At 48.5% G+C, this 23,611-nt stretch overlaps 1 protein-coding gene across 1 annotated transcript in view; it reads left to right on the top strand.

Moving 5' to 3' along the window:
* Nucleotides 1-12,357, top strand: part of FAM167A (family with sequence similarity 167 member A) — a 39,885-nt gene extending 27,528 nt beyond the window's left edge. The window contains exon 4 of the mRNA XM_036240727.1: nucleotides 11,216-12,357. Within this exon, the coding sequence (XP_036096620.1) occupies nucleotides 11,216-11,479 (264 nt within the window). The 3' untranslated portion in view covers nucleotides 11,480-12,357. The remainder of the gene's footprint in view (nucleotides 1-11,215) is intronic.
* Nucleotides 12,358-23,611: the final 11,254 nt, after the last annotated feature.

The following is a 23,611-nucleotide window of genomic DNA, read 5'->3' as shown; positions in this document are numbered from 1 at the left end:
TAACAGTGCGAATTCTCACAGTGCTAGTTAGACTTATGAGCAGAACCATCTAGTCCTGGAGCAGGAAGGAACCAAGGGATGATCAACCCTCTGTTTTCTTTTCTTTTTTTTTTTTTTTATTTCTCTTCTTTATTGATTTTGAGAGAGAGAGGAAGGGAGAGGGACAGAGAGATAGAAACATCGATGAGAGAGAACATTGACTGGCCGCCTCCTGCATACCCCCTACTGGGGATCGGGCCCACAACCTGGGCATGTGCCCTGACTGGGAATCAAACCCGCGACCTCTTGGTGCATGAGTCAATGCTCCCCCACTGAGCCACACCGGTCGGGCAACCCTCCGTTTTCAAGGCAGGAAGGAGCTGTGCAGATTCCGTGAGGGCCCATCAGACCGTCTCGCCGGCTCCAGCCCAGCCCTCTCCAGCCCACCCCTTTCTTGTCTCCCACTCGGGTCAGCAGCCCCCGTGGTCAGTGCTGGCCACATTTCATCGTACTCAGCAGTTCCAGAGACCTACCTGAGCACTTGAGGTGAGCGGGGTGGGATGAGGGGAGAGCAGCTATGACTTATCCTGTCACCCTGGAACTTGAGGGAAACCGGGGCACAGATGCCCCTGAGATGGGTTCTGAGCACACTCCAGGACCATAGGCTGCTGTGAGGCCCCTCCAGCGGGTGAAGCCCAGACCCTCTGTTCTTTGTCCAGCCTCCACATGAAACTTCCACTCCACTGGTGTCCAAGCTGGGAAGCCCGGAACTCAAGAAAAGTCTAGAAGTCCCAACATGGGTGCTTTAAGGGTCTCCTGAAGCTCTCTAAGGGGGCTCGGGTGCCTCGCACTCTGCATCCACATTTGACACCTGCCCTGGCCAAAGCTGAGCTCCAGGCAATCAGTTAATGAAGGTAATCCCTGCTGGGCCAGGCACTGCTTCCTGCAGGTGGGAGCTCAGAAGGCAATGCAGGGAGCTCCCAGCAGAGCAGGAAGACGTCCCCACCTGGAGCGTCTTCTCTCTGTCCACCCTTTTGCAGGGCATGTTGGTTCAGGGAGGCGAGGAACCCAGCCTTCCCTGCAGTCTGGCTGTGGGCCCAATGGGAATAGCCTTGCTGTGGGTGGCACAGTCCTGGGACAGGCTGTTGGTCCAAGACAGCCCCCACTTGCTGTCCTGGGCTTTGGTAGGGAAGTTGGGGAAGGTCCACACTGGCTGAACCTGGACCTTCTCGTATCCCAGCTAAGGACACCCCTACTTGGGAGGTCCCCTGCCTCCATTTGAAATCCTGAAGTGCTTTGGCATCACTGGCTCTGTGACACTGAACGAGCCACTTGATGATGGAGATGCTAATACTGCCCTACCCACCCCACGGGCTGTGCTCGGGCAAGTGCAGAGTAACACAGGTGTCAGGTGGAAGTTGCCACGCACACGTGTGTGGGAAGCATAGGTGGGTGACAGGCTCTGCTCCAGGCACTGCTGGGGAGCAAAGAAGACTCCTACATGCCTGTAGGAGTTTTGTAACCTAGTAGGAGAGATAAGAGTGTCATGTGGAAAATAGTTGAAAGAATAAATAAATTGAGTGTTTAGCTCTGTGGTTCTGATTATGAAGAAAGGGTAAGATAGAATTAATATTTATGGACTCCCATGTCCTGTACCAAGTATCTTATATACAGGGTGGGGCGAAAGTAAGTTTATAGTTGTGAGTACACGAAACAGTTTATTCTTGTATTAGTATTTATTAATTATCGTATTATTTTCCATACAAATAACTGTTAACCTGCTTTTGCCCCACTCTGTATGTTTTAGTTATTTAATTCTCAGAGTATTATTATATTATGCCCATTTCACAGATAAGGAAATTGAGGCTCAGCTTGAGCAACTTGCGCAGAGTCAAACGCCAGTGAGCGTGGAGGACTTTGAACCCATGAGCTGATGTTTTGTTCATTCTCTTTACTGCCTCGCCATAGGCGTGGAGGGCAGCCTGTGTGGGAAGGTCAAAAAAATGGTTTCCCAAGGATTGTCCCAGCTGCGAAAAATCAAGACCTGGTTCGCTCCTTCCTTCCTTCCTTCCTTCCTTCCTTCCTTCCTTCCTTCCTTCCTTCCTTCCTTCCTTCCTTCTTCCCTCCCTCCCTCCCTCCCTCCCTCCCTCTCTTTCTTTCCTTGCTTTCATCATTTATTTATTCATTCATTCAACAAATGGCTTTTGCACACCAGAGCTATGTGCCGGGCACTGGGGTGGTCCTGGTGAGCACAGTCTGACAATGGCATGTTTAGGTGCTATGATAGTTACTCGTGGTGAGGCCTGTCACCCAACCCGTGGGATGGGGAGCTAAAGGTCAAGCTGAGCCTGAGGGACGATGAGGCCTGAAGGAGGGGTTCTTGGGAGGGGACAAGGACCCAGTGTGGCTGCCATGGGCGGGGCTGGGGAGAGAATGGGAGAGGTGAGGCAGGAGAGAGCAGGGGAGCCAGGAGGGGCGGTCGTACCTCTGAAATATTTGAAGAAGGGGGGAGACTTGTTCCTCAACCTCATGAGTGTAGGATCCAGTACAAAGAGTGGGAGGGGAAGCAGGGAGGAGGCCGGCGAGAAGGCTGAGGCATGGGGTGAGAGGTGACTGTGGGCACACTAATCTGGACCTGTCTTTCCCAGCCTGTGCCCGTGTCTCCTGCTCTCACTTTGGGGCACAGAACTTCTTTCTTGGGTATAGAGTGTCCAGCCCCCCATCCTGTTCAGAATGTAGTCTTATGAAGCCAGGGGAGGTGAGCAACATCCCCTTTCCACAGAGGGGTCACATCACCTCCCAGAGTCACTCATCTCATTAGGAGCTGAACGAGGACTGTGTCTTAGCCCCTTCAGGCTGCTCCAATAGAATACCACAGACTGGGTGGCTTAGAACAGCAGACACAATTCTCACAGTCTGGAGGCTGCAAGTCCAGGATCACGGTACCAGCACGGGCAGGAGAGGGCTCTCTTCCGGGTCAGACTTCTCGCTGTGTCCTCACATGGTGGAAGGGTGAGGGAACTTTCTGCAGCCGCGAGGTGGCCTCTGCCTGTCAGGAGCAGTGGTCCCGGGGTCGGCTCCCTCCAGAGAACAGCCACTGGGGTTCCCCCGAGCTGACAGCTTGCCCTGGAAACAAAGTCACCAACTCAGTTTGGTTTCTAGACTATTGGGGAAAAAATGTAGTGAAATCGTTCCCAGAATCTGAAGTTGCCATCTAGCGGCACACTTCAATGACCCCAGTGCCCTTATTTCTTGACAGCATTATTCTGGCTGTTTCTCAGAGGCCAAACTCAAGCTCAAATAATGAATAATATTTTACCCAGGCTTCCAAATGCATCCCCACAGAACACTGAGTCAAACAGTAAGCTGGACGTTTCAGAATGGGTTGCACAAAGTATTTTCAAGGTTCGAGAATTAAGTCTCACAGGAGAGCGATGCATGTTGCGTTCCCTCGTGTGCAGTTGAGAAAACGGCCTGGGTTTTATTCCCAGTCTCTCTCCAGCATCAATCAGCAACCAGTTGCAGCTGTTGGGCGGGGCCGCGTAGATGTGAGCCTCAGAGATAAGGATTAAACAAAATGCCCTTGATCACTTTAGGATTTTTTCAGTCTGCCCAGGTCTGTGCTAATTATGATGCCCTCCAACCCAGCTCATTCATTTGCCTCTGGTTGGGCCCTGGGCGCCAGGATTTCTCTGGAGCAGGCATTAAAGATGCATTTGGAAATCCCTGTCCCAGATGTGCTTTTGTTTTTTTTGTTTGTTTGTTGTTGTTTTTTTTATCCTCACCCGAGGACATTTTTCCATTTTTTGCACAGATAGAGTGGGAGGGGGAGAGAGAGAGAGAGAGAGAGAAACATCGACGTGAAAGGGACACATCGAGTGGCTGCCACCCGCACGACCAACCAGGGCCGGGGACAAACTGCAACCGAGGTACATGCCCTTAGTGGGAACCGAACCCGGGTCTCTCCAGACAGCAGGCCGATGCTCTAACCGCTGAGCCAAACCGGCCAGGGCCCAGATGTGCTTTTGGATATGCACAGGGCCAGGTGTCAAGCCATGATTTCTTGTTTTTCCAAACAGAGAACAGAAACTTCTGCAGCCAAATGTGCAGAATTCTCCAGAAAACAAAGCACTGGAGAATAGAAACAAAGCAGATTATGAATAGGGTTCCAGGAAAGTCTTGTTGGAAAGAGGAGGGTCTGTGTGACAATCCACACGTTGGACCTGTTTTAGGAAGTAGACGCTGCCATGGGATGAAGACAGCACCTTCGGAAGAATTGCTTCTGCTCCGGACAGTCTGATATTTATAGTCTTTTGTTGTTTTTTAAATCCTCACCTGAGGACATGCTTAGAGAGATTAGAGAGAAGAAGGGAGAGAGAGAGAAACCTCAATGTGAGAGAGAAACATCGATCGGTTGCCTTTCATACGTGCCCTGACCAGGGATTGGACCTGCAACCCAGGCGTGCGCCCTGCCTGGGAATCAAACCAGCAACCTTTCAGTGCACAGGACGATGGTCAACCAACGGAGCCACTCCGGCTTGGCCTTTGTTGTTTTTTAAATTCCTAAAACCTTCAGGACACTTTGGACCTGTAGATATCAGACTCGAGAAAGTATTTAAGCAGATCCATTGGCAACTATGAAGAAAGGCATTTGCTTCCCTGGGATGCCAAGAGATCAGTGGGTGTTCTAGACAGAGCGAGTGAACATAGAGGAAGTGGGCAAGGGGTGCTAAGGAAGGAAGGATTCTCCAGGCTTCCACAAAAGTGCTGCTTCTCCCAAATGCTGCAGTGGCCGGTGGCAAAGAACAAAATACTCTGGCCCCCCTTTTGTGGCCAGGGCTCCTCTAACCCACCTCAGAGAGGCCGTCAACCTCTCGACCACCAGGCCTCTGTCAGGATCTGATCAGTTCCCATTGCTGCTCAAGTTAAAGCCTACACTGCACAGAGGGTGTCTCTGATTGGCCAGGACCAGTCCTCAGTGTCAACGCCTGCAGCCATACTTGCTGTAGGTAGGGTGACTAACCATTCCTGTTTGCCTGGGGCCAGGAGAGTCCCAGGCTGTGGGACTTGGGGGGCTAAAACCAGGAATGTCCTGGGCAAACCAGGTCTGGGTAGTCACCCCAAATTTGCAACTTTTGTTGTTACTTTTACTTGTGGTAAATACATACAACATAAAATGTAACATGTTAACCATTTTTAAGTGTACAATTCATTAATTACATTCACAGTGTTGTGCAACTATCACCACCATCCACCTCCAGAACTTTCTCATGTTCTCAAACTGAAAGTCTGCATTGAGTCCCCCTCTCCCCAGGCCCTGGCAACCACCATCCTCTTTTCTGTCTCTGAATTTGACAGCTGTAGGTACTTCATATAAGTGGAATCATGTAGTATTTGTCCTTTCGTGTCTGGGTTTTTTTCACTTATATATGTCCTCAAGGTTCATCCATATTGCAGCATGTGTCAGAACTTCCTTTATTTTCAAGGCTAAAAATTATTTATTTGTATGGATTTATCACATTTTGTATATTCGTTCTTCCATCACTGGACACTTGGGCTGCTTCCACCGTTTGACTATTGTGAACATGCTGCTGTGGACATGGTGTACAAGTATCTGAGTCCCTGCTTTCATTTCTTTGGGGAATTGCTAGATCATATGGTAATTCTATGTTTGATGTACTGAGCACCTGTCAGATGTTATCCACATCATTTTACTGACTTTGTCTTTATTTCACCCAGCCCGGAGGCAGGAGTCAAGCCCCTCTACTAACTCCCCAGGGACTCACTGGTGACCCATGAGACTTGTCTAAAGAGACCTCACAGTAAACCACTTACTCACTCATATTAGATCTCCCTGCCGTCTGAATTTCCTCTCTGGCCATTCTCCTGGCTGTCTCCTCTCTCCCTGGCCTCCCACCACCCCCTCACCTCACCAACCCGAGCTAAGGAAATCTCCTCCAGAGCAGTTTAACTACCACCTTTAGTTACTTAATCCTGTGCTTGGAGATTCACCTTCTACCTTAAGAAACAACCTAAGAAGCGTTCTTGTCTGACTCAAGAAAACAAACCTGTGGGGGCTACAAACAGTTATTACAAGAGAGCACTGGTTGTCCGCCAACCCTTCATGTGCTTTCTGCCCTGATTGGAACCCGCCTGGCACCACAGTGTGCTGAAGGCAACGCAGTGACATTTCTTCCCCTTTCACCAAGTTCTATCCCCTAATTACAGGATTGTTGGGATAGAGGCCACACCTCTGAGAATCCAGCAAGCGCCTTTACCCTTGGGAGGGGGGATTAGAGATCCCCACATCCTACAGGTGAGCCTTTGCCAGGGAATGCATCAAAGCCACTTTGGTAGTTGAATCACTGGGGCCAGCATCTCAGTTTCTTTAATAAAGCCTTAAAACTGGGAGGCCCTGGCGGTTTCCATGTCCTGCACCTGGGTGTGGAGAGAAAAGATTCAAGCCCTGAATCACTTACCTTTATCTGACTGGCATTGTTCAGCTTACTTGGCATATTACTTAACATCTAATTTGCTTCTCACAGCCCTTGGAATAGGCATTATGCCTTTTTTTTTTAGGTGAAGAGGCAGAAATTCAAGGAGCATTAGTGACTTGCCCAAAGCCACACAGCTAATGAGGAGTGAAGTTCAGCGTGAGCCCCGATTCCAACCCCAGAGCAATGCCTTTCCCATTTCTGCTGCCTCTGGGACCCAGCCCCCCTCAGGTCAATAGAGGTCATGGAGAGGTCGCCATCTCCGGGCTCTGACAGGCCCCGTGTGACTTGAGTGCCACCAGGCACAGTTCCTTAACTTCTTTGAGTTGGTTTCCTCAACCATGAAACAGGTAAAAATCCCAATCATCCAGGTCACGTGGCAGAAGACAGGGTGGGAGGTGTGGAGAGAGGCGGGGTCACCACTGCCCTGAGGGTCCCCTTGGCAGAAAAGAGAGAAAGGAAGCAGCTGCTGCCTCATCCCCAGACCCTGCTCTCCACCATCCTCAGGAACTACAATTTTTCTGCCTTACTCTACACAGGATCAGCAGAGACATATGTTCATAAAATTTTTCTGAAAATATTCAATTTGTAGAAAGCCTCTTAACTGTATGAACCGTGAAGACATTGTACTGAGATAAACTAGTCACAAAAAAACAAATACTATAGATTTTACTCACGGGAGGTTTCTAAAGCAGTCACATTCACAGAGGCAGAGAGTAGAATGGCGATTGCCAAGGGCGGGAAAGGGGAACAAGAAGTTGTTAATGACGACAGAGTTTCAGATTTTTAAAAATGTATTAATTGATTTGAGAGAGGAAGGGAGGGAAGGGGGGGAGAGAGAGAAATAGAGAAACATCAATTTGTTGTTCCACTTATTCATTCATTCATTGGTTGATTCGTGTATGCGCCCTGACTGGGGATCAAACCCAAACCTCGGGGTATTGGGACGACGCTCTAACCAACCGAGCTAACTGGCCAGGGCCCAGAGTTTCAGTTTTGCAAGAGGTAAAAAGTTCTGGAGATAGGTGGTGGTGATGGTTGCACGACAATATAAATGCACTTAATGCCACTGAACGGCACACCTTAAAATGGTTAAGATGGTAAGATTTATGTATTTAATCCCAATTGAAAAAAATTTCTGGGGGAAAAAATGCCTCTTACTCCTGCGCATTATGCTTAGGTTTCTTCGGAGGCAGTGGGAACTTTTTTCTATGTGGTTACAGTTGGGTTACCTTTTAAACAGGGACTCAAGTTAGTGTTTAAGGCGTAAATCACCCTTGGAAAACCCCGGTGTGGCCCACGGAGTAGGTGAGATTAGGGCTGTCACTGCTGGTTTTTCTTGTACTGTTGGAACAAACACTGTTTCTTTCAGCATCAACTGAAATAGTTGGTAGATGTTCAGGACTCATAACAAAATGTGTATTTTGAGAGACTCCCAGTGTGGGGCATTCATCCTAGGAGGGGTCCTCAGACCAAGGCCTGCAGATTCCCTCCCCGCCCTCAGGGTGGGGTACAAACGAGCAGACTGGGCACTCGCCAGCTTTACTGAAAGTGTGGTTTTCTTTCTCTTCTTTGTCTCCTGCAGAATTGATTGAGTCCAAGCTGAATGGGTTTGTGAGGTGGCTCCACTGAGGTGACTTTTGTTCAGTCAAACGACACTGGGCATGTGCCTTACTATCACCCCTCTGTCCAGCTGATTCTGATGGGTTTTAAACCCTAAATTGTTCCTCTGACCTTTGACCACATCTATCAGCCATAGAAAAATGGCCCCTCGCCCTGGCCCGTGTGGCTAGTTTATTGAGCATCATCCCATGCACAAGAGGTTGTTGGTTCAATTCTTGGTCAGGGCACAAGCCAGGGTTTTGGGCTCAATCCCCAGTAGAAGGCTCTAGGAGGTAGCCGATTGATGGTTCTCTCTCATGGATGTTTCTCTCTCATGGATTTTTCTCTCTCACTCTTCCTTCATCTCTCTCTCTCAAATCAATAAAAACATATTTTTAAAAAAGTGTTTAAAAAAAGAAAAAATGGCCCCTTCCCCCCACCAGGTACCCACTGCAGGCCACATCTCACAGATACTCCCAGACACCTGCTCAACCTAAAAGTCTCCAACTTTAAATAAGGTTCTTTTCAGACCAAAGATCCAATTCCTGAGGCCAAAGTTCAAATCTAAATGATAGGGCTCCTAGCTTTTCAGAACTCTCTCTTCAAATAATAAAATACTCCAAAAGTAAGTGGTTTGAGCAAAACTCCCAGAAGACCTTATCAAATAAAACAATGGGTGTGAGCTGGCCCTGTCTTTCAGACAACCAGTTTGAGACAGGTTAGGCAGCAGCTAGCCCATTTCCAGGCGTGCTGGGGCCTCCAAATGGATGAATCAGTGAGCAGCTGCCCAGGAGCAAGCCTGCCACCATTAGTCTGGCGCTCATCTAGAGCAATAGATTCCAATTGGCAATAAATTCAGGTCATTATGCCTAAAGATGGAGAAGTAAACTACTTAAGTGGAGGCTATAAATTTTAATCCAGATTCTGCCATTAAATACTTTGCTATCCCCAAGCAAGACTTTCTATCTTGATTTTTCTCATCTATAAAATGAGAAGAGATCTGTAGAAGTACACAAAAATGAAAGAGAGAGCGAAAAAAGTGAAATGCTTACCGATGACGTCGCTTATTTTCTACCCTGCAATGCACTTGATTGTAAATATGAACAGGAGAAAAGTGACAACATTTGGATTTATTTACATAACCACAGAGAGGGTCCCTCTGGGATCTCATGGTTGATTTTTCTATATTAGTTTGGCTTCAAGCACCAGGTGAACGACACAGCTGAGACACATGAAGACACTAAGACCATAAACACTTGCGAGCATAAGCAGAGGAAAGGGTGAGCAGAAATCAGATCTGTCAAGCGGGAGCAGCTGGTGACCTTAGTGACCGATAATGGAAATATCGTTAATGGAAAATGCTCTGCACTAGGACTCTGAAGAGATCCATTGGGCTCCAATCCCATCTCTGCCACCACACAACTGTGACACTGAGCGACTCACTGAAACTTCCCCAGACGTATGAAATACTCAGACTGTCCTGCTGTTACCCCAGGACTGGCTGTGCAGTTCCAACAAGGTTCACATGTAGGTGAATAATGGAAACTGGACATGTTAGACCAGGTGAGGAGTTATTATCGCATCCCTTCCTAACAGGAAACACTGAGGCACTAGAAATATTATGAACCTTCTGCTAGGTCCCTGAGCACAGAACTCACTCCCACCCCGACACTCCAACTCTAAGCAAAAGGGCAGAAGAGCTTAGTTGCCAGTAGTTTAGATTCCTGAGTCTGATTGTCTGAGTTCCTAATCCCAGCTCTGCCATGTATGAGCTTTGTCACTTGACACAGTGACTTACTTGGCCTATTCATATATAAATTGGGGAGATGATGAAATTACTTGATGGAATTGTAGAAGATTGACTGTTGCATATTAATAAGCCCTGTTATGGACTAAATGTCTGTATCCCCTCCCCCAATTTACATGTTGAAGCCCTAGTCCGAAATGTGATAGTATTTGGAGGTGGGTCCTTGGGAGGTGATTAGATTTTGAGGTCACAAGGGTAGGCCTCCATGATAGAATTAGTGTCTTTATAAAAAGAGAGAGGTCTTTTTCTCTCTATCATGTGAGGTCATAGTGAGAAAGTGGCCATCTGCAAGCCAGGAAGAGGGTCCTCACAAGGAACTGAATCAGACTGCAACTTGCTCCTGGACTTCCTGACCTCTGGGACTGTGAGAAATAAATGTCTATTGTTTAAACCTCCCAGTCTATGGTATTTTTCATGGCAGCCCGAACTGACCAATACATTCTCAAAGAGCTTAGAACAGTTTATAGGAAAACATTCAATAAATATTAGCATGTATTTATGTTTGGCTCTTTGGATACTTTATTAAGAAATGTTGCAGTCAGCCCTGGCCAGTTTTGCTCAGCGGTTGGAGCGTCGGCCTGCGTTTCAGAGAGACCCGGGTTCGGATCCTGCTAAGGTCACATACCTCGGTTGCAGTTTGTCCCTGGCCCTGGTTGGGTCGTGTGGGAGGCAGCCCCTCAATGTGTCCCTTTCACATTGATGTTTCTCTCTCTCTCTCTCTCTCCCCCTCCCACTTTATTTGAACAAAAAAATGAAAAAATGTCCTTGGGTGAGGATAAAAAAAAAAAAAATGTTGCAGGCATTCTAAAACATTTAAAGAATAATATAACAGCATACTCATTACCCAACATAAGATATGAAACATTACCAATACAAGTTGAAGACCCTATATACCTTTTCCAATCACATTCCCTCCTTCCTGCCCAGAGGTAACTATGCTTCGGAATTTGGTATTTATTATCCCCATTATTCTCTTTATACCCTTATTCCATCTGTACATATCTGTAAATTATGAGACAGGGCTGGAAACACCATTAAGCCAGGAGTGACGTGCACTTCTCCCAGAAAGATTTCGACATCGTGTCTAGCTTAGCACAAAGGAGTGTTTGGCAAGCATGTCATCATCTGTGACCTCGCTATGGGTGCCTTTTCACTCCCCTGAGCTGGGAACTTGCTAATATCTCCAAGTGGACTCATTGATGATGCAAACCATTAGTTGAGTCCAATTAGCGGGTCTGTGCTTGTCAGGAGCTGTGGAGCTGCAGTCCATCGTTGTCCCCCCCCCCCCCCAATCCTTTCTAGCTCAGCTCTAATGGCCCCTCCTCCCTTCCAGATGGAGATGCGGCTGCAGGACCAGCAGCTGGCCAGACAGCTCATGCGCCTGCGCAGTGACATCAACAAACTGAAGATAGAGCAGACCTGTGACCTCCACAGGCGGATGCTCAACGACGCCACCTATGAGCTGGAGGAGAGGGATGAGCTGTCAGACCTCTTCTGCGACTCTCCGCTGGCCTCCTCCTTCAGTCTCTCCACACCACTCAAGCTCATTGGAGTCACCAAGATGAACATCAACTCCCGGAGGTTCTCTCTCTGCTGAGAAGCCCTAGAACAGGGCAGAGGAGCCAGAACAGAGGGTTTGGGAAGCAGAGAGGGGGTGTGAGAAGGGAGGTGAGGGTGAGTCACCCCAAGTGGGTCTCCTCGGAGGCAGAGCTTCCCTGAGACCGGTGAACTGTGGACTCCCCAGGACCTGTCGACAGGTGATCTCCCCAGGGTCCCAGCTTTGGAGCCTAGTATCCCCATGACTGGCTACCCAAAGAGTCCTGCAGAAGGGCTACTCCATCCTGATGTTCAGACGGGTTTCCAGCATGACCCGTCTCAGTCCTCCCCTCAGTGATCCATATTCCTGTTTTCTGGAATCACTGGTGCTATAAGAACTGGGATCCCGAAGCAGGGAGAGGGTAGCAAACGCTGGGATTCTTGCAGAAGGCTTCCCCATGGGCACTGAGCCCCCAGGGAGAGGTGATTAGATGTATCAGATGTGCCCATCTTGCTGTGGCTGTCCTCTAAGTACTGGCTCAAATTCACCCCAAGTAGATGACTCAACAGCCTTGACAGGCTACAATGTAAATTGTATCCAGAAGGCTACAATGTAAATTGTATTCAGTGTATGCTGGGACACACCTGTGTAGCTCGAGTAGGGCAAGCAGAGATGCCCTCTGTTGCCTTCCCGGCCACATACACCAGTGCCAATCTCCAAAGAGTCCCTCTGCCATCACACCACCACCCTGGGGGAGTGCCTAGGAGACCACAGGCAGGTCTGTCTGTGGATTTCCCATAACTGAATCCTCCCTGGGGCCAGCAAAGGTCTCCTGGTGGATTCCAACAGTGTCACCTACGTCACCTTCTTGCCTCCCCAGAAAAACTTGAGGGAGCCCAGATGCTGGCCCTGAGCTCCTCTGAGATTCTGTGCCTGACTTAAATGACTAATTTTAATTGAATCAGACTGTTACTAATCTGTCACTAACCTGTTAATAACTGTTTGGTTTTTGTCCAAATGTTGAAGCCAGTTGGCTAGGTCAAGTACAGAGGTTTAAGATTTTATTTTAAAAGGTTCTTCCTAACCACAAGCATGACGATCAAGAAGGCGAGGACTGAGACCTGAGCAGGTTAGGAAAGTTAACCTGGTAGAGTGCCACATGTCAGGTGTTGCCCCACAGCTAGGAATTTTTAACCTTTGATGTCACCTCGCCGAGACCTCTCATTCACAGAGGAATAAGGTGAAGCCAGGAAAGGAGAGCATGACTTCCCTCAGGTTACACAGCTCATTAATGGCTATAAAATATCGATGCGTTAACTTGTTATTGATAAAGCCTAGACAGATTGTATATCAATGAACTTGAACTCCAAAGATGGTCCTAAATCCTTTGCCAAACCTATAAACTGCCAACCCTTCTACTCTCCACTTCCCTGAGCCCCAGCGTGCACCTCCCACTTTGCCATTCAGAATATTTGGGTCACACTCAGAGTAATGTCTGGACAGCAGACCCACAGAACACATATCACCGATCACTAATCCGAGCAGGACATGCTGCTCTGACTTTCATGTTGTATCTTCTTGTATAATCTAATTGGGGCTCTGTGCACGCACACACATACCAGGACCCACATCGGGAAAAGGTTGCTTTTCTTTTTGTTTTCCCTTTAAATATGTTTCTTTAATTGATTTTTAGAGAGAGGGAGAGAAAGAGAAACATCGATGTGAGAGAGATGATACCTCCCAGACACCCCCACCAGGGATCAAACCACAACTCGGGTATGTGCCCTGACTAGGAATCGAACCAGTGACCTTCCGGTGCACTGACAATGCCGATCAGCGTGGTTGCTTTTGTTTTGTGGTCGGGGGGTAGGAAGATACAAGTGAATGGTCCCCAGTTAGACAGAAAAGATGTTGGTCTCTTCCTTGTGCTTTCTAGGAGCTGGAGGATTTATGCTTCCTTCAAAGAAGCCAGATTCGTTTGGGCCCAACTCTGAGTAGTGACATAAATCCAAGGCCCAGAGGACTCATTTATGGAGACTCGGAGGGAGGCCAGCCCCTCTTAGGCAGGAAAGGAGGGAGAAGGTCTCTACTCTGGAATACGTGCGAACACTGCCAAGTTCCGCAGAGGCCTCCCAGCTAGGCTTCTTCGAGGCATGAGGTGGTGGGGTGTCAGGGCCTGTGCACACTCACCACACACACACATGCACATACTTGCACAGAAAAGCTCATTCCATATTCTGGAGGAAAAAAAAAAAGCCAAACTGATTTGTTTTTTTCCTTCTAGAAATCAGTCATCACAGTAACTAAAAAAGTTGAAATCAACTCAAGTTCAGTGATCTCGCTGAATTTTGTCAACCCAATTGAATTGGAGTCAACTGGGCAATTTAGTTGCTCAGTTAGCCCGATGCATTCTTGCTTTTCTGTCTTGTGAGGGGAAACTGAGCTCAAGGCACATTTTTTTTTTTTTTTTTTTTTTTTTTGATAGATTAGCTATTTCAGCTACTTTGCTCAGTTCATCCCAAGAGAACTTTATTTGGGGATAAGGAAGGAGGGGGGATCAGAGAAGAGAGATGGAGGGGGAAAGACAGGTGTGTTTGCTTGTTGTCCAGTGTCTGTGACTTTCCTTATTTCCAGGGAACACAAATAACTAACCTGGTCACTTCAGACGTCCCTGCCTTGTGTAGGTCAAGAGATGCCAGCTCCTCAGAGCCACCTCCTGGCTTACCTCGTGTATACAACACTGTTTGCAGTTTTACTCATTGTCTACCCATTGCCCTCCTCCAGGAGCCCTGGGTGTGACACTGAAGTCTCCGTTGCCACTTCTGTGTGCGGTAATGTCTGATGCCTTCCCGGGCTCAGCAGTGATCACAGAGGCCTGGAGAGCCTGGGCAGCCCCCAGATGGCCTGACCCAGCCCTAGGCCTCCACCTTGTAGCAATACCAAGTGCTATTACATAATCGATGGACAATTTATAATTTTATTTTTTATGATTATTTGTTTCTATATTGCTGTTAGAAAAAGTGAAATAAAAATATTTCAAAAGAAGATATCTCTATAAAGAGGAGAAATGGGCTTCCTTGTATATTGTTTCTCTTGCAGCATAGGGCCAAGTACTTAATTGGAAGGAAGGAAGGAAGGAAGGAAGGAAGGAAGGAAGGAAGGAAGGAAGGAAGGAAGGAAGGGAGGGAGGGAGGGAGGGAGGGAGGGAAAGAAAATAAAGATTTGAACAGTCAACCACTGAATGGAGAAAAACATTCACCCTAATCACCCTTTTTCCTCTGTGGTTCCTTCTGCCAAGGGGCTGCTTGGTGGTTGCTGCCACCAGGAGCTCCCCATGTGGGCTAAGTGAACTAGCTCAAGGTGTGGAGTGAGAGATGCAGTCATTATGCTGATTTCACCAAGGCAGCTCCATTCTCCTGCAGTGGTCCCTCCAACGGGGACTCTGACTGAACTCAGAGTATTTGGTCAAGCTCATAGCAATGCCTGGACAGTGGAACCACAGGACATGTATTTTAAGTCCCAGTTCCAGCACTGAAGTATGGTGCTTGGCATTACCATGCCCTGAGAACTCGTGCCCTAAACTTTCTCCGCCTCTCCAAGTAGCAGTCCTCAAGTGAAGCCTGCATGAGGATCACCTGGAGTGCCTGTTGCGGAGGCATATTCCCGGGAAAATCCCTGGGCTCCACCCCAAGGATGCCACCGTACAGCCCTGGCATGGGCCTAGCAACCTGTTTTTAATAAATGCCCCAGGAAACTGACACAGGGCTCCACAGGCCCTGATAAACCTTCCCAAGGACAGCGTGGGCAAGGGAAGGCATTGCTTGGATCGCTCCCATCTCAGTGGTCTCAAGAGAGGCCTACATCGGAGGGTCCAAGCAGGCGTTAGCAATCCCATTTTATGGGAAGAACAGTTGAAAAGAAGTTCTCTGCAGTCCCTTGAGATGAGATCACCTGCCTACGACAAGGTCATGAATGACTAGATGCTTCCCACAAAGAGCGGGTTACTAGGTCAGGGGCAGAGTGGGCACTTGGAAACCCACCATCACCATTGGCTGTGTGGTTCCGAGGGCCCTCAAGCCATTGGGCCTTTCCACCCCTCCAGATGGGACCACACATGCACCCTTTTCACCCCAAAGGGAAATTCCTCTAATTTGGCCTCCAAATAAAAAGTCATTTGCAAGTGCCACAGAGAAGATACAATGTGATGACCGCGTCATTGTGTGGGAAGGTTTCTCTGAGAAGGTGCTGTCTCAGCAGCAAAGGGCCACGCAAAGGTGAGGAGAGAGAGGGTTCTGGATGGAAACAGGGAGCCCGAACCTGAGGCAGGAAGGAGCACGGTCTGCACATGGCCAGAGTGCGGAGCCATGCTGGGAGGTGAGCTGCTAAGGCTGGGGCCGCTGCGGCAGCCTCGTGTTCCGAGTGAGCAGTCTGGGTTTTATTTGGGTTGTACGAGAAGTGTCTTGAGATTTTTGAGCAGGGAAGTGTAGTATAATCTGATTTAAATGTTAGCGATATCTACATGGAAAGTAAGGGGGAGGGGGCAGGGGTGGAGTCAAGAAGAATGAAGAGGTGATCACAGTAGACAGGATAGTGATAGGGACTTGGCGGCTGTGAGGGGAGACAAATGGTTTCGTTCAGGATTCCCTTTGGGACAGACTTTGGAGGTAAAGCCACCAGCACACGCTGATAAATAGCTTGATGTGGAATGCGAAGGACACAGCAGCAGCTGGATGGAAAGGGGGCTGCCATTTACTGAGGTGGAGAAAGTTTGAGGGGACCACGACTAGGGGTAGATGGGCGGCATCGGTAGTTCTGTTTCAGACATGTTATATCGAAACGGCAGTTAGACATCCAACCTGGGAGGGAGTAGGTGGTTGAATAATAGGACCTGGACTCCAGGGAAAGGCCAACGTTGGAGACATAAATTTGGGAATACGGATCTGGGTGTTTGGATACTATTAAAAGCACCCTACCTGGATAAACTCTAAGAAGAGAATGTAGACATAAGAAAAGGGGGCTAAGAACAGCATCCTGGAGCCTGTCTAGAGGACTGATGGAGAAAGAGGAGCCATCAGGAGACTTAAAGAACAGCTAGCCAAGTAGAAGGAAATTCAGAAGAAGGGGACGTTGAGGCCTTAAAGAAGACAGTGTTTTATGGAGAGAGTCATCAACATCAGATGCTGCTGAGAAATCGAGGAAGAAGCGGACAGAGATAAACAGGTTTCAACAAGATGGAAATCTTAGTCATTTATTACAGTCGTAACAAGCATTTCAGTTCAGGGCAAGCACGGACGTCCAGTGTGTGGACTGAGAACATGGGAGGGGAAGAAATGGGGGACGCAAAGAGAGACCCATCTTTCAAGGCAGTTAACTATAAAAGGAGCAGAGACTAGGAAATGGACAAGGAAATGATTTTCAGTTTTCTTGCAACAATCTATAATAAGATACATGTCTAAAATAGTAACACTGCTTATTAACAATGTGTAACAATCAGAATGTGTAATGGAAGTGTTGGCATCTGAGATCTGCCAATGGGAATAATCCGTTGGAGAGGGAGAAATTGATGGTGCACCAGAGAGGAGGTAATTATAGCAGTGACATTCTTCTTCTTCTTCTTTTTAATATGTTTTTATTGATTTCTTAGAGAGACAGGAAGGGAGAGAGAGAGAGAGAAACATCGATGTGAGAGCGAAACATCAATTGGCTGCCTCCTGCACGGCCCCCACTGGGGATCAAGCCTGCAACCCAGGCATGTGCCCTGACCAGGAACCAAACCGGGACCTCTCAGTTCTTGGGACAACGCTCAATCCACTGAGCCACACCAGCCGGACTTCTTTTCTTTTTCAATTGCAGTTGACATTTCATGTTATTTTGTTTTTGTTTCAGGTGTACAGCAGCATGGTTAGATAGTCATCATACTTCACAAAGTGATCCCCTTGGTATTTTCAGCACCACACATAATTATTACAATATTATTCACTATATTCCCTATGGTCACATCCCCGTGACTATTCCGTAACTGCCAATTTGTACTTCTCAGTCCCTTCACCCTTTCGCCCATCTCCCAAGCCCCCTCTGCTCTGGAAACCAGCAGTGAGTTTCTTGGGGAGGAGGGAGGCAGGGAGATGGTGTGTGAGGGAGCCCGTTGAGCTGGGAGGGGAGCAAGGACCCGTCTTCCACTGGAGCGTGAGGCAGGGGCGCGGGTGAAGATGCCTGGATTGGGGAGATCTCTGGCTGGAAGAGGAGGAGTGTCCCATTGGATCCTTTTGATTTTCTTCATGAAATAGGAGAGTGACCGGGAGCCCGTGGAATGTCAGATGTTTGAGGAGAAAAAAGTTTGAAGTAATTGTCTTGGAACACGAATATGTTAATTTCTTAGGAAAGGGTCACTGAATCCTCCCCCTCTGGTGTTGGACGTTTATTTGAGGCCTGTGGTCACCTGCGGGAAGCCAATCCCATGAGTGTGGTTGAGTGATTTTTCTCTCCAGCCATGGTGAGCTGTTCCAGGACACATGCAGACCAGGCAGACAGCAGAGGGCGGGGAAGGCCAACATCAAAGTGTTTTGCAAAGGAGCTGTGGTGGTGTCGTCATAGTGTCGGGCCAAGGAATCCAAACTGAGTAAGGAAGGAGGAGGGGACGTGGGGACCAGGACAGGGTGATAGCAGGGCTGGAGTGGTGAAGTCCCTAGTTGGAGGTCACAAGGCCATATGAAAATTGCTGAGGTGAGCCTACTGATGGAGAAAAAGACACTGAATGGTAAGTGATGATCGGAGTGTGGGGGATGGCGGTGACAGTCTGGGAGGGTGTGGCTTGTTATTTCAGAGACACAACCTGATGTCGCACTAGCTGCTGGTGGCCCCAGCCAAGTGTGTGCCTCCCGAACTGGTGACAACTGTGAAGACAGTTGCTCCCAGAGTCTCCCCTCAGCCCCCCCTTAGGTCTTATCTATCTTGTTTTAAAAGGAGGTTTTGAACTCTGTTGGAAACATCCCCCTGGGCTTCTCAGCAGGGGCAGAAGCTTCGCCCCTTCCTGGCTGTGTGTCAGCCGCAGAAGCCTGGGGTCTTGCCGCCCGGGGGGCAGGCTGTGGCTGGTGGACTGCAGGAGAAAGACCTTGTGCAGTGGCCGAGGGACCCTATCTGATGGGAACCGCTCAGGCACACGGAAGCGTTCAGACTTGGCTATTTTTAAATACCCTATTCACCAGCTCAAAGCAAACAGTGATGGAGACAGCTAGGCGGTCTCCAAAGGAAATTGCTTCAGGAAGAGAAACCTCAAATGCTTGAAAGCTCTGGAAAGCAGTCATCCACTGCTCGCTGCGGAGAGATAAGTTCTCTGCAGACATGTCCCGGACCAGCAGGGATGGGCACCAGGAGGGTGTGGATGCTCCCTGGGGACTAATCCTGCAAGGAGTGGGTTCACTTCGCAGGACCGTAGTGGGTTTCCTACACCATTTTGTCAAACAGACAGCCCTAGAGCCTTCTTCGTCCTGCCCCTTCTCCACGCAGGGCCAAAGGGATCTCTAAGAAAGGACAACTTTCCAAAGAGCGTCCAGAGTGCCAAGATTAAATCTGTGCTGGAAAGGACAAGCCAGCCTCCTGTCTCCCTCCAAGAGACTTGCCTCCCCAGTCAGCTGACCAGGCACCGGAGGGCGAGGGGCATTGCACTGGGAGCCTCCCTGGAAGAGATGCCACCTTTGGAGCAGCACAGAGCAAATGTCCTCAACCTCACCCCACCTGCACCCTCAGGTTTGGTCTGGAGAGTGGCTTTCAGCAATTCGAGAGGGGAAGGACCCCGGTAGGAGGTTGGGGGCTTCCAGAACAATGGAAGAGTCGGGGAAGTGGCTGCTAGAAGGGTGGACTCCCATATTCATTCTGAAACCGCCAGGCCTCAGCAAACTCAGCAGGCACCTCTCGGAGCGTCTTGCAGCACGTAAGTGGGCGATTCTCCAGACATCACGATGCCCTCCGTTTGTGCCTCTGCCGGCCACGCCACTGGGAAATGAAGGCACAATATCGTGGACTGAATTGTGTTCCCTTGAAAGGTATATCTTGAAGCCTTAGCTCCCTCATACTCCAGAATGTGACTTTAACGATTGGTCCTTTAAAGAGGTAGTTAAGGTAAAATGAAGTCATGTGGGTGGGTCCTAATCCAATATGACCAATATCCCTCTAAGAAGAGGAGATTAGGACACAGACACACAGAAAAGTCCAAGTGAAGACACAGGGAAAAGACAGACGTCTGGCCCTGGCCAGTGTGCCTCAGTTGGTTGAGCATTGATTGACCCATGCTCCAAAAGGTTGCCGGTTCGATTCTTGGTCAGGTCACATGCCCAGGTTTCAGGCTCAATCCCCAGCAGGGGTGTGCAGGAGGCAGCTGATGGATGTTTCTCTTTCTCTGTCTCCTTTTACCTTTCTCTAAATCAATTAAAACTTATTTTTAAAAAATTTTTTAAAAGACAGTCATCTGCAAGCCAAGGAGGGAGGTCTTGGGAGAAATCAACCCTGCTGACACCTTAATCTCAGACTTCCAGCCTCCAGAACTGTAAGAAAATATATCTGTTACTGAAGCCGCTAGTGTGTGGCACTCTGGCGGCCTGAGCAGACTAATCCTCTGTTCCTCCACCCCGGGCTCTGAAGGCATCGGCCTGGAAGTGACTCATGTCACTTCTGCTCACGTTTCTTTGGTCAAAGCCAGTCACATGGCCAAACCGAACCCCCAAGGGTGAGAAAGTGCAAGCGGACCACATGCCCAGGAACAGAGGAGAACGGGAATGTTTACGAACAGGACACTAATGACCACCCGCCATTCTTCCCCACCTCACCCAGAGCAGCCTGCAAAACCCCATCAGCCTGGAGCACTGGGAACACCTTGGCCAGCAGGCTGAGAGGCCCTGGGAGTGTCCAAGGTGATGCAGTCGCCCGTGACAAGAAAAGAAAACGTCTTTTAATATATTAAATGTTTTTCTTTCTACTTTAAATATGCTTCAAATGTGCGTGATGTATTGGTACAGTAATATATTATATGACGTGCAGATTTTTTGAGAGGATACGCGCAAACCTCTTTGCTAATGGAGAGCAACGCGAAACATGCGGGAGACCCAGCGGCCTTCGCCTGCAGAGCCACGGACTCGATTCGGCCCTGCTGCTGGACCACGGGTTGGACAGGCCAGGAGATGGCCGCTTCTGAGGCCCAGGCACTTCCTAAGCTACATGTCCTGCTGCCCCTCTGTGGTCACCAGAGGTCCCTTACCACACTTCAGTCTTTTAATAAAAGGCCCAGTATTCCCGCCAGCTGCCCTCGCTCAACCATGGAGCAGAAAACAGAAGGTGGGAGAGGAAGAGGGAGGAAGGGGGAGAGGAAGGCAGGAGGAAGCCAAGAAAGAAATAAGGTGCAAGAAAGAGCAAAGGGGGAGGAGTTATTTTAAGTGTGGCGTTGGCACCAAATTGGAGAACATAAAATAGCCTTCCCTCCCTGCACTATGGCCCCACCTTCTTAATAATGTCCTGGTCAGTTCTTAGAACAGGACCCAGAAGTCACAATTTCTGAATTTGAGACTCAGGGAGCAGGACAGGGTCCAAGGCCAGGCAGGCACAGGACTGCCTGTCACCCCACAGCCCGTGTGACCCCACTTCAGCTGGTGCAAAGTCGGTGGGTCTCAGTGCCTGATCATTGATCATTCCTTCTGCCAGTCCCTGGCAGACCACCTCCTACACAGGGGGCCTGCTGGAAATAGCCAGAGCTCCGCCCACAGAGGGAGGGGCACATGGAAACCTGTGGAGAATCTGGGGGCTGGATGAAGGGAGGAAGAAGGTCCCTACTGCTTGCTTCCTGTGGGAGACAAAGGAACACAAAATGTCATCTGTCCCCCACCCAGCTTAAAGTGGCCTCTGAGCTCTCTCTCCTTCTCTCTTGCTCTCTCTCACCGTCTCTCCAAAAGACTGAATGAACCAATATAAAAATGTTGCAGGGCACCCCGGAAGGTAGAATTGAATTTTCTAAGATCAAGTTTTGTTAAAAAGTTTCCAGCCACTTACACTTCTATTTCTAGCAGAGGAGACAGTGAGTCTCTGGGAAAAACTGCCTGAGTGATCTTTTTCACGGAAGCAGATAAAATGCAAGTCAGCAACAATTCCTCTGGGGGTGGACGAGCCAGGACTCCTGGCGTTGACAAAGCCTGCCCTCCCCATTGCTCGGCAGGGGTGGACAAATTGGGGCCAGGCCCTATGGAGTCGAAGCTATTAAAGCATCTCAGAAGCACCTCTAATGCTGGAAGCCTGACTCCTTCACGGGGAGCATGGATGCGACCGCAGAGCTGCGGGACTGTGACACTGGGAGCCCAGGGTTGAGAGGAGGTGACAGCTTCCACTTCAAGGGGCAAAGCAGAGGGCAAAGTGCAGCCTGGGGGAATGATGAGTCTCAGGGAAGAGGGAGAAGAGACAGAGAGGCTTTGCCATGATGAGATGGGGCTCAGAATTACATCAGATAAAATATTAAAGGAGCCATGGCCCTATATTGGCCCCCAGCTGCTGGGGTGGGGCATGTCATATGCTGTCAGAGTCAGAGGGCTTTAGCAATCAGAGGACGATTTTTTCCTATTACAAAGAAGCAGGTCCGAGAGCTGGAGTGGCTGGCCAAGGTCATGGTCCAGTTGGTGCAGAGCTGGGAAAGTACGTGGCCTCCTTACAGCTCATCTCAGCTCTTCCCAACACCCTCTCTTCCTGCTGCCCTTCGACCTTCACGGTCTCCTCTCTCGAACCACACAGAGAAGGAGGACTGAGAAAATAAATCTGTGACGTTCTGTCCCCTGTAAACAAATTGTTTGGCCAGACTTGTTTGAATCCGTTGTGTTTAGGAAATCCTAAAGTGCCCTCTGCTGGAGACATGGAAAAATCTCTTCACCTGTAGGTTTTTGTCAAATACGTAGTTTGGTAACACCAATCATTTACAACTTGATATTCTCGATATTTGCATTTGCTTGGCATTTCCAATGGTCATCATTTCCCATATTTGTTGCAAAATTCAAGATGCAGCTGCTATTTTCAGCACTCAAAACCCAAAATCTCTAGTTGAAATACTCTGTCATAATTTAATTTAATTCTACAAATAGTTTCTACTATTTAGTGTGTGCCAAGCACTGTACCCTAGGAAAACAGCATGACTAGAAACTGAGGATATACACAACGCTTTGGTTTCACTCCTGTTATCTAAACTGAAACTCATGTTTTATGTCAGTTCTGGAATACAATTCTTTATAAAGAAAATAAAATAGCCATTAACCTGAAAGTAATGGGATATTTTTTTTTCTTTATTAACTTGAGAGAGAGAAGAAGAGAGAGGGAGAGAGAGATAGAAACATCGATAAGAGAGAACATCAATTGGCTGCCTCCTGCATGCTCCCTACTGGAAATCTGGCCCAGAACCTGGGCACGTGCCCTGACCAGGAATGGAACCGGCGACCTCTTAGTGCATGGGTCTATGTTCAACCACTGAGCCACATCAGCCAGGCTGGGGTATGTTTAATTTGATGCTTTTCTCCTCATTATTAAAACTACAATTCCTAATTAATGTAGCCATTCCCCCACCCCACCCCCCATTACAAGTGAAAAGCAAGAAACACGTCTTTCTATCACCTGTTCTTTCACATGAAGGTGTCCGGACTACTTCAGAATTCCCCTCATTGGCTTCGCTCAGTTTCAAAACTCTCAGTCTTTCTCAGCTTGCAGCTAAAATCTGGCTTTCTCTTCGAGAAGGACAACTTTCTAAGACGGTGACTCACATAATTCAACTTGCCTCTTTAGTCTCCCCACTGTCCATCTCTGCTTCTGTCGTTCCTCTGGTCCTCTTGCATTTATTGTGACTAAATTTCCTCTTTAAACTCCTAGGACCTAACTCAGTACATGGAGCATTCAGGACCCTCCGTAAATGTGGGGCCCATGGAACTATTTTAAGAGTTTTATCCATGCCTGGCCAGTGAGGCTCAGTGATTGAGTATCGAGCTGTGCACCAAGAGGTCGTCGGTTCGATTCCCAGTCAGAGCACATGCCCAGTTTGTGGGCCAAATGCCCAGTGTGGGGTATGTAGGAGGTGTCTAATTGATGTTCTCTCTCATGGATGTTTCTATCTCTCTCTCCCTCTCCCTTCCTCTTTCTTGAAAATAAATAAAAAATAAAATAAAAAAAGAGTCTTATCCA

This window comes from Molossus molossus, unplaced genomic scaffold, assembly GCF_014108415.1.
Source record: "Molossus molossus isolate mMolMol1 unplaced genomic scaffold, mMolMol1.p scaffold_m16_p_4, whole genome shotgun sequence".
Lineage (NCBI taxonomy): Eukaryota > Metazoa > Chordata > Mammalia > Chiroptera > Molossidae > Molossus > Molossus molossus.
This window is presented reverse-complemented; position numbering and strand designations above follow the sequence as displayed.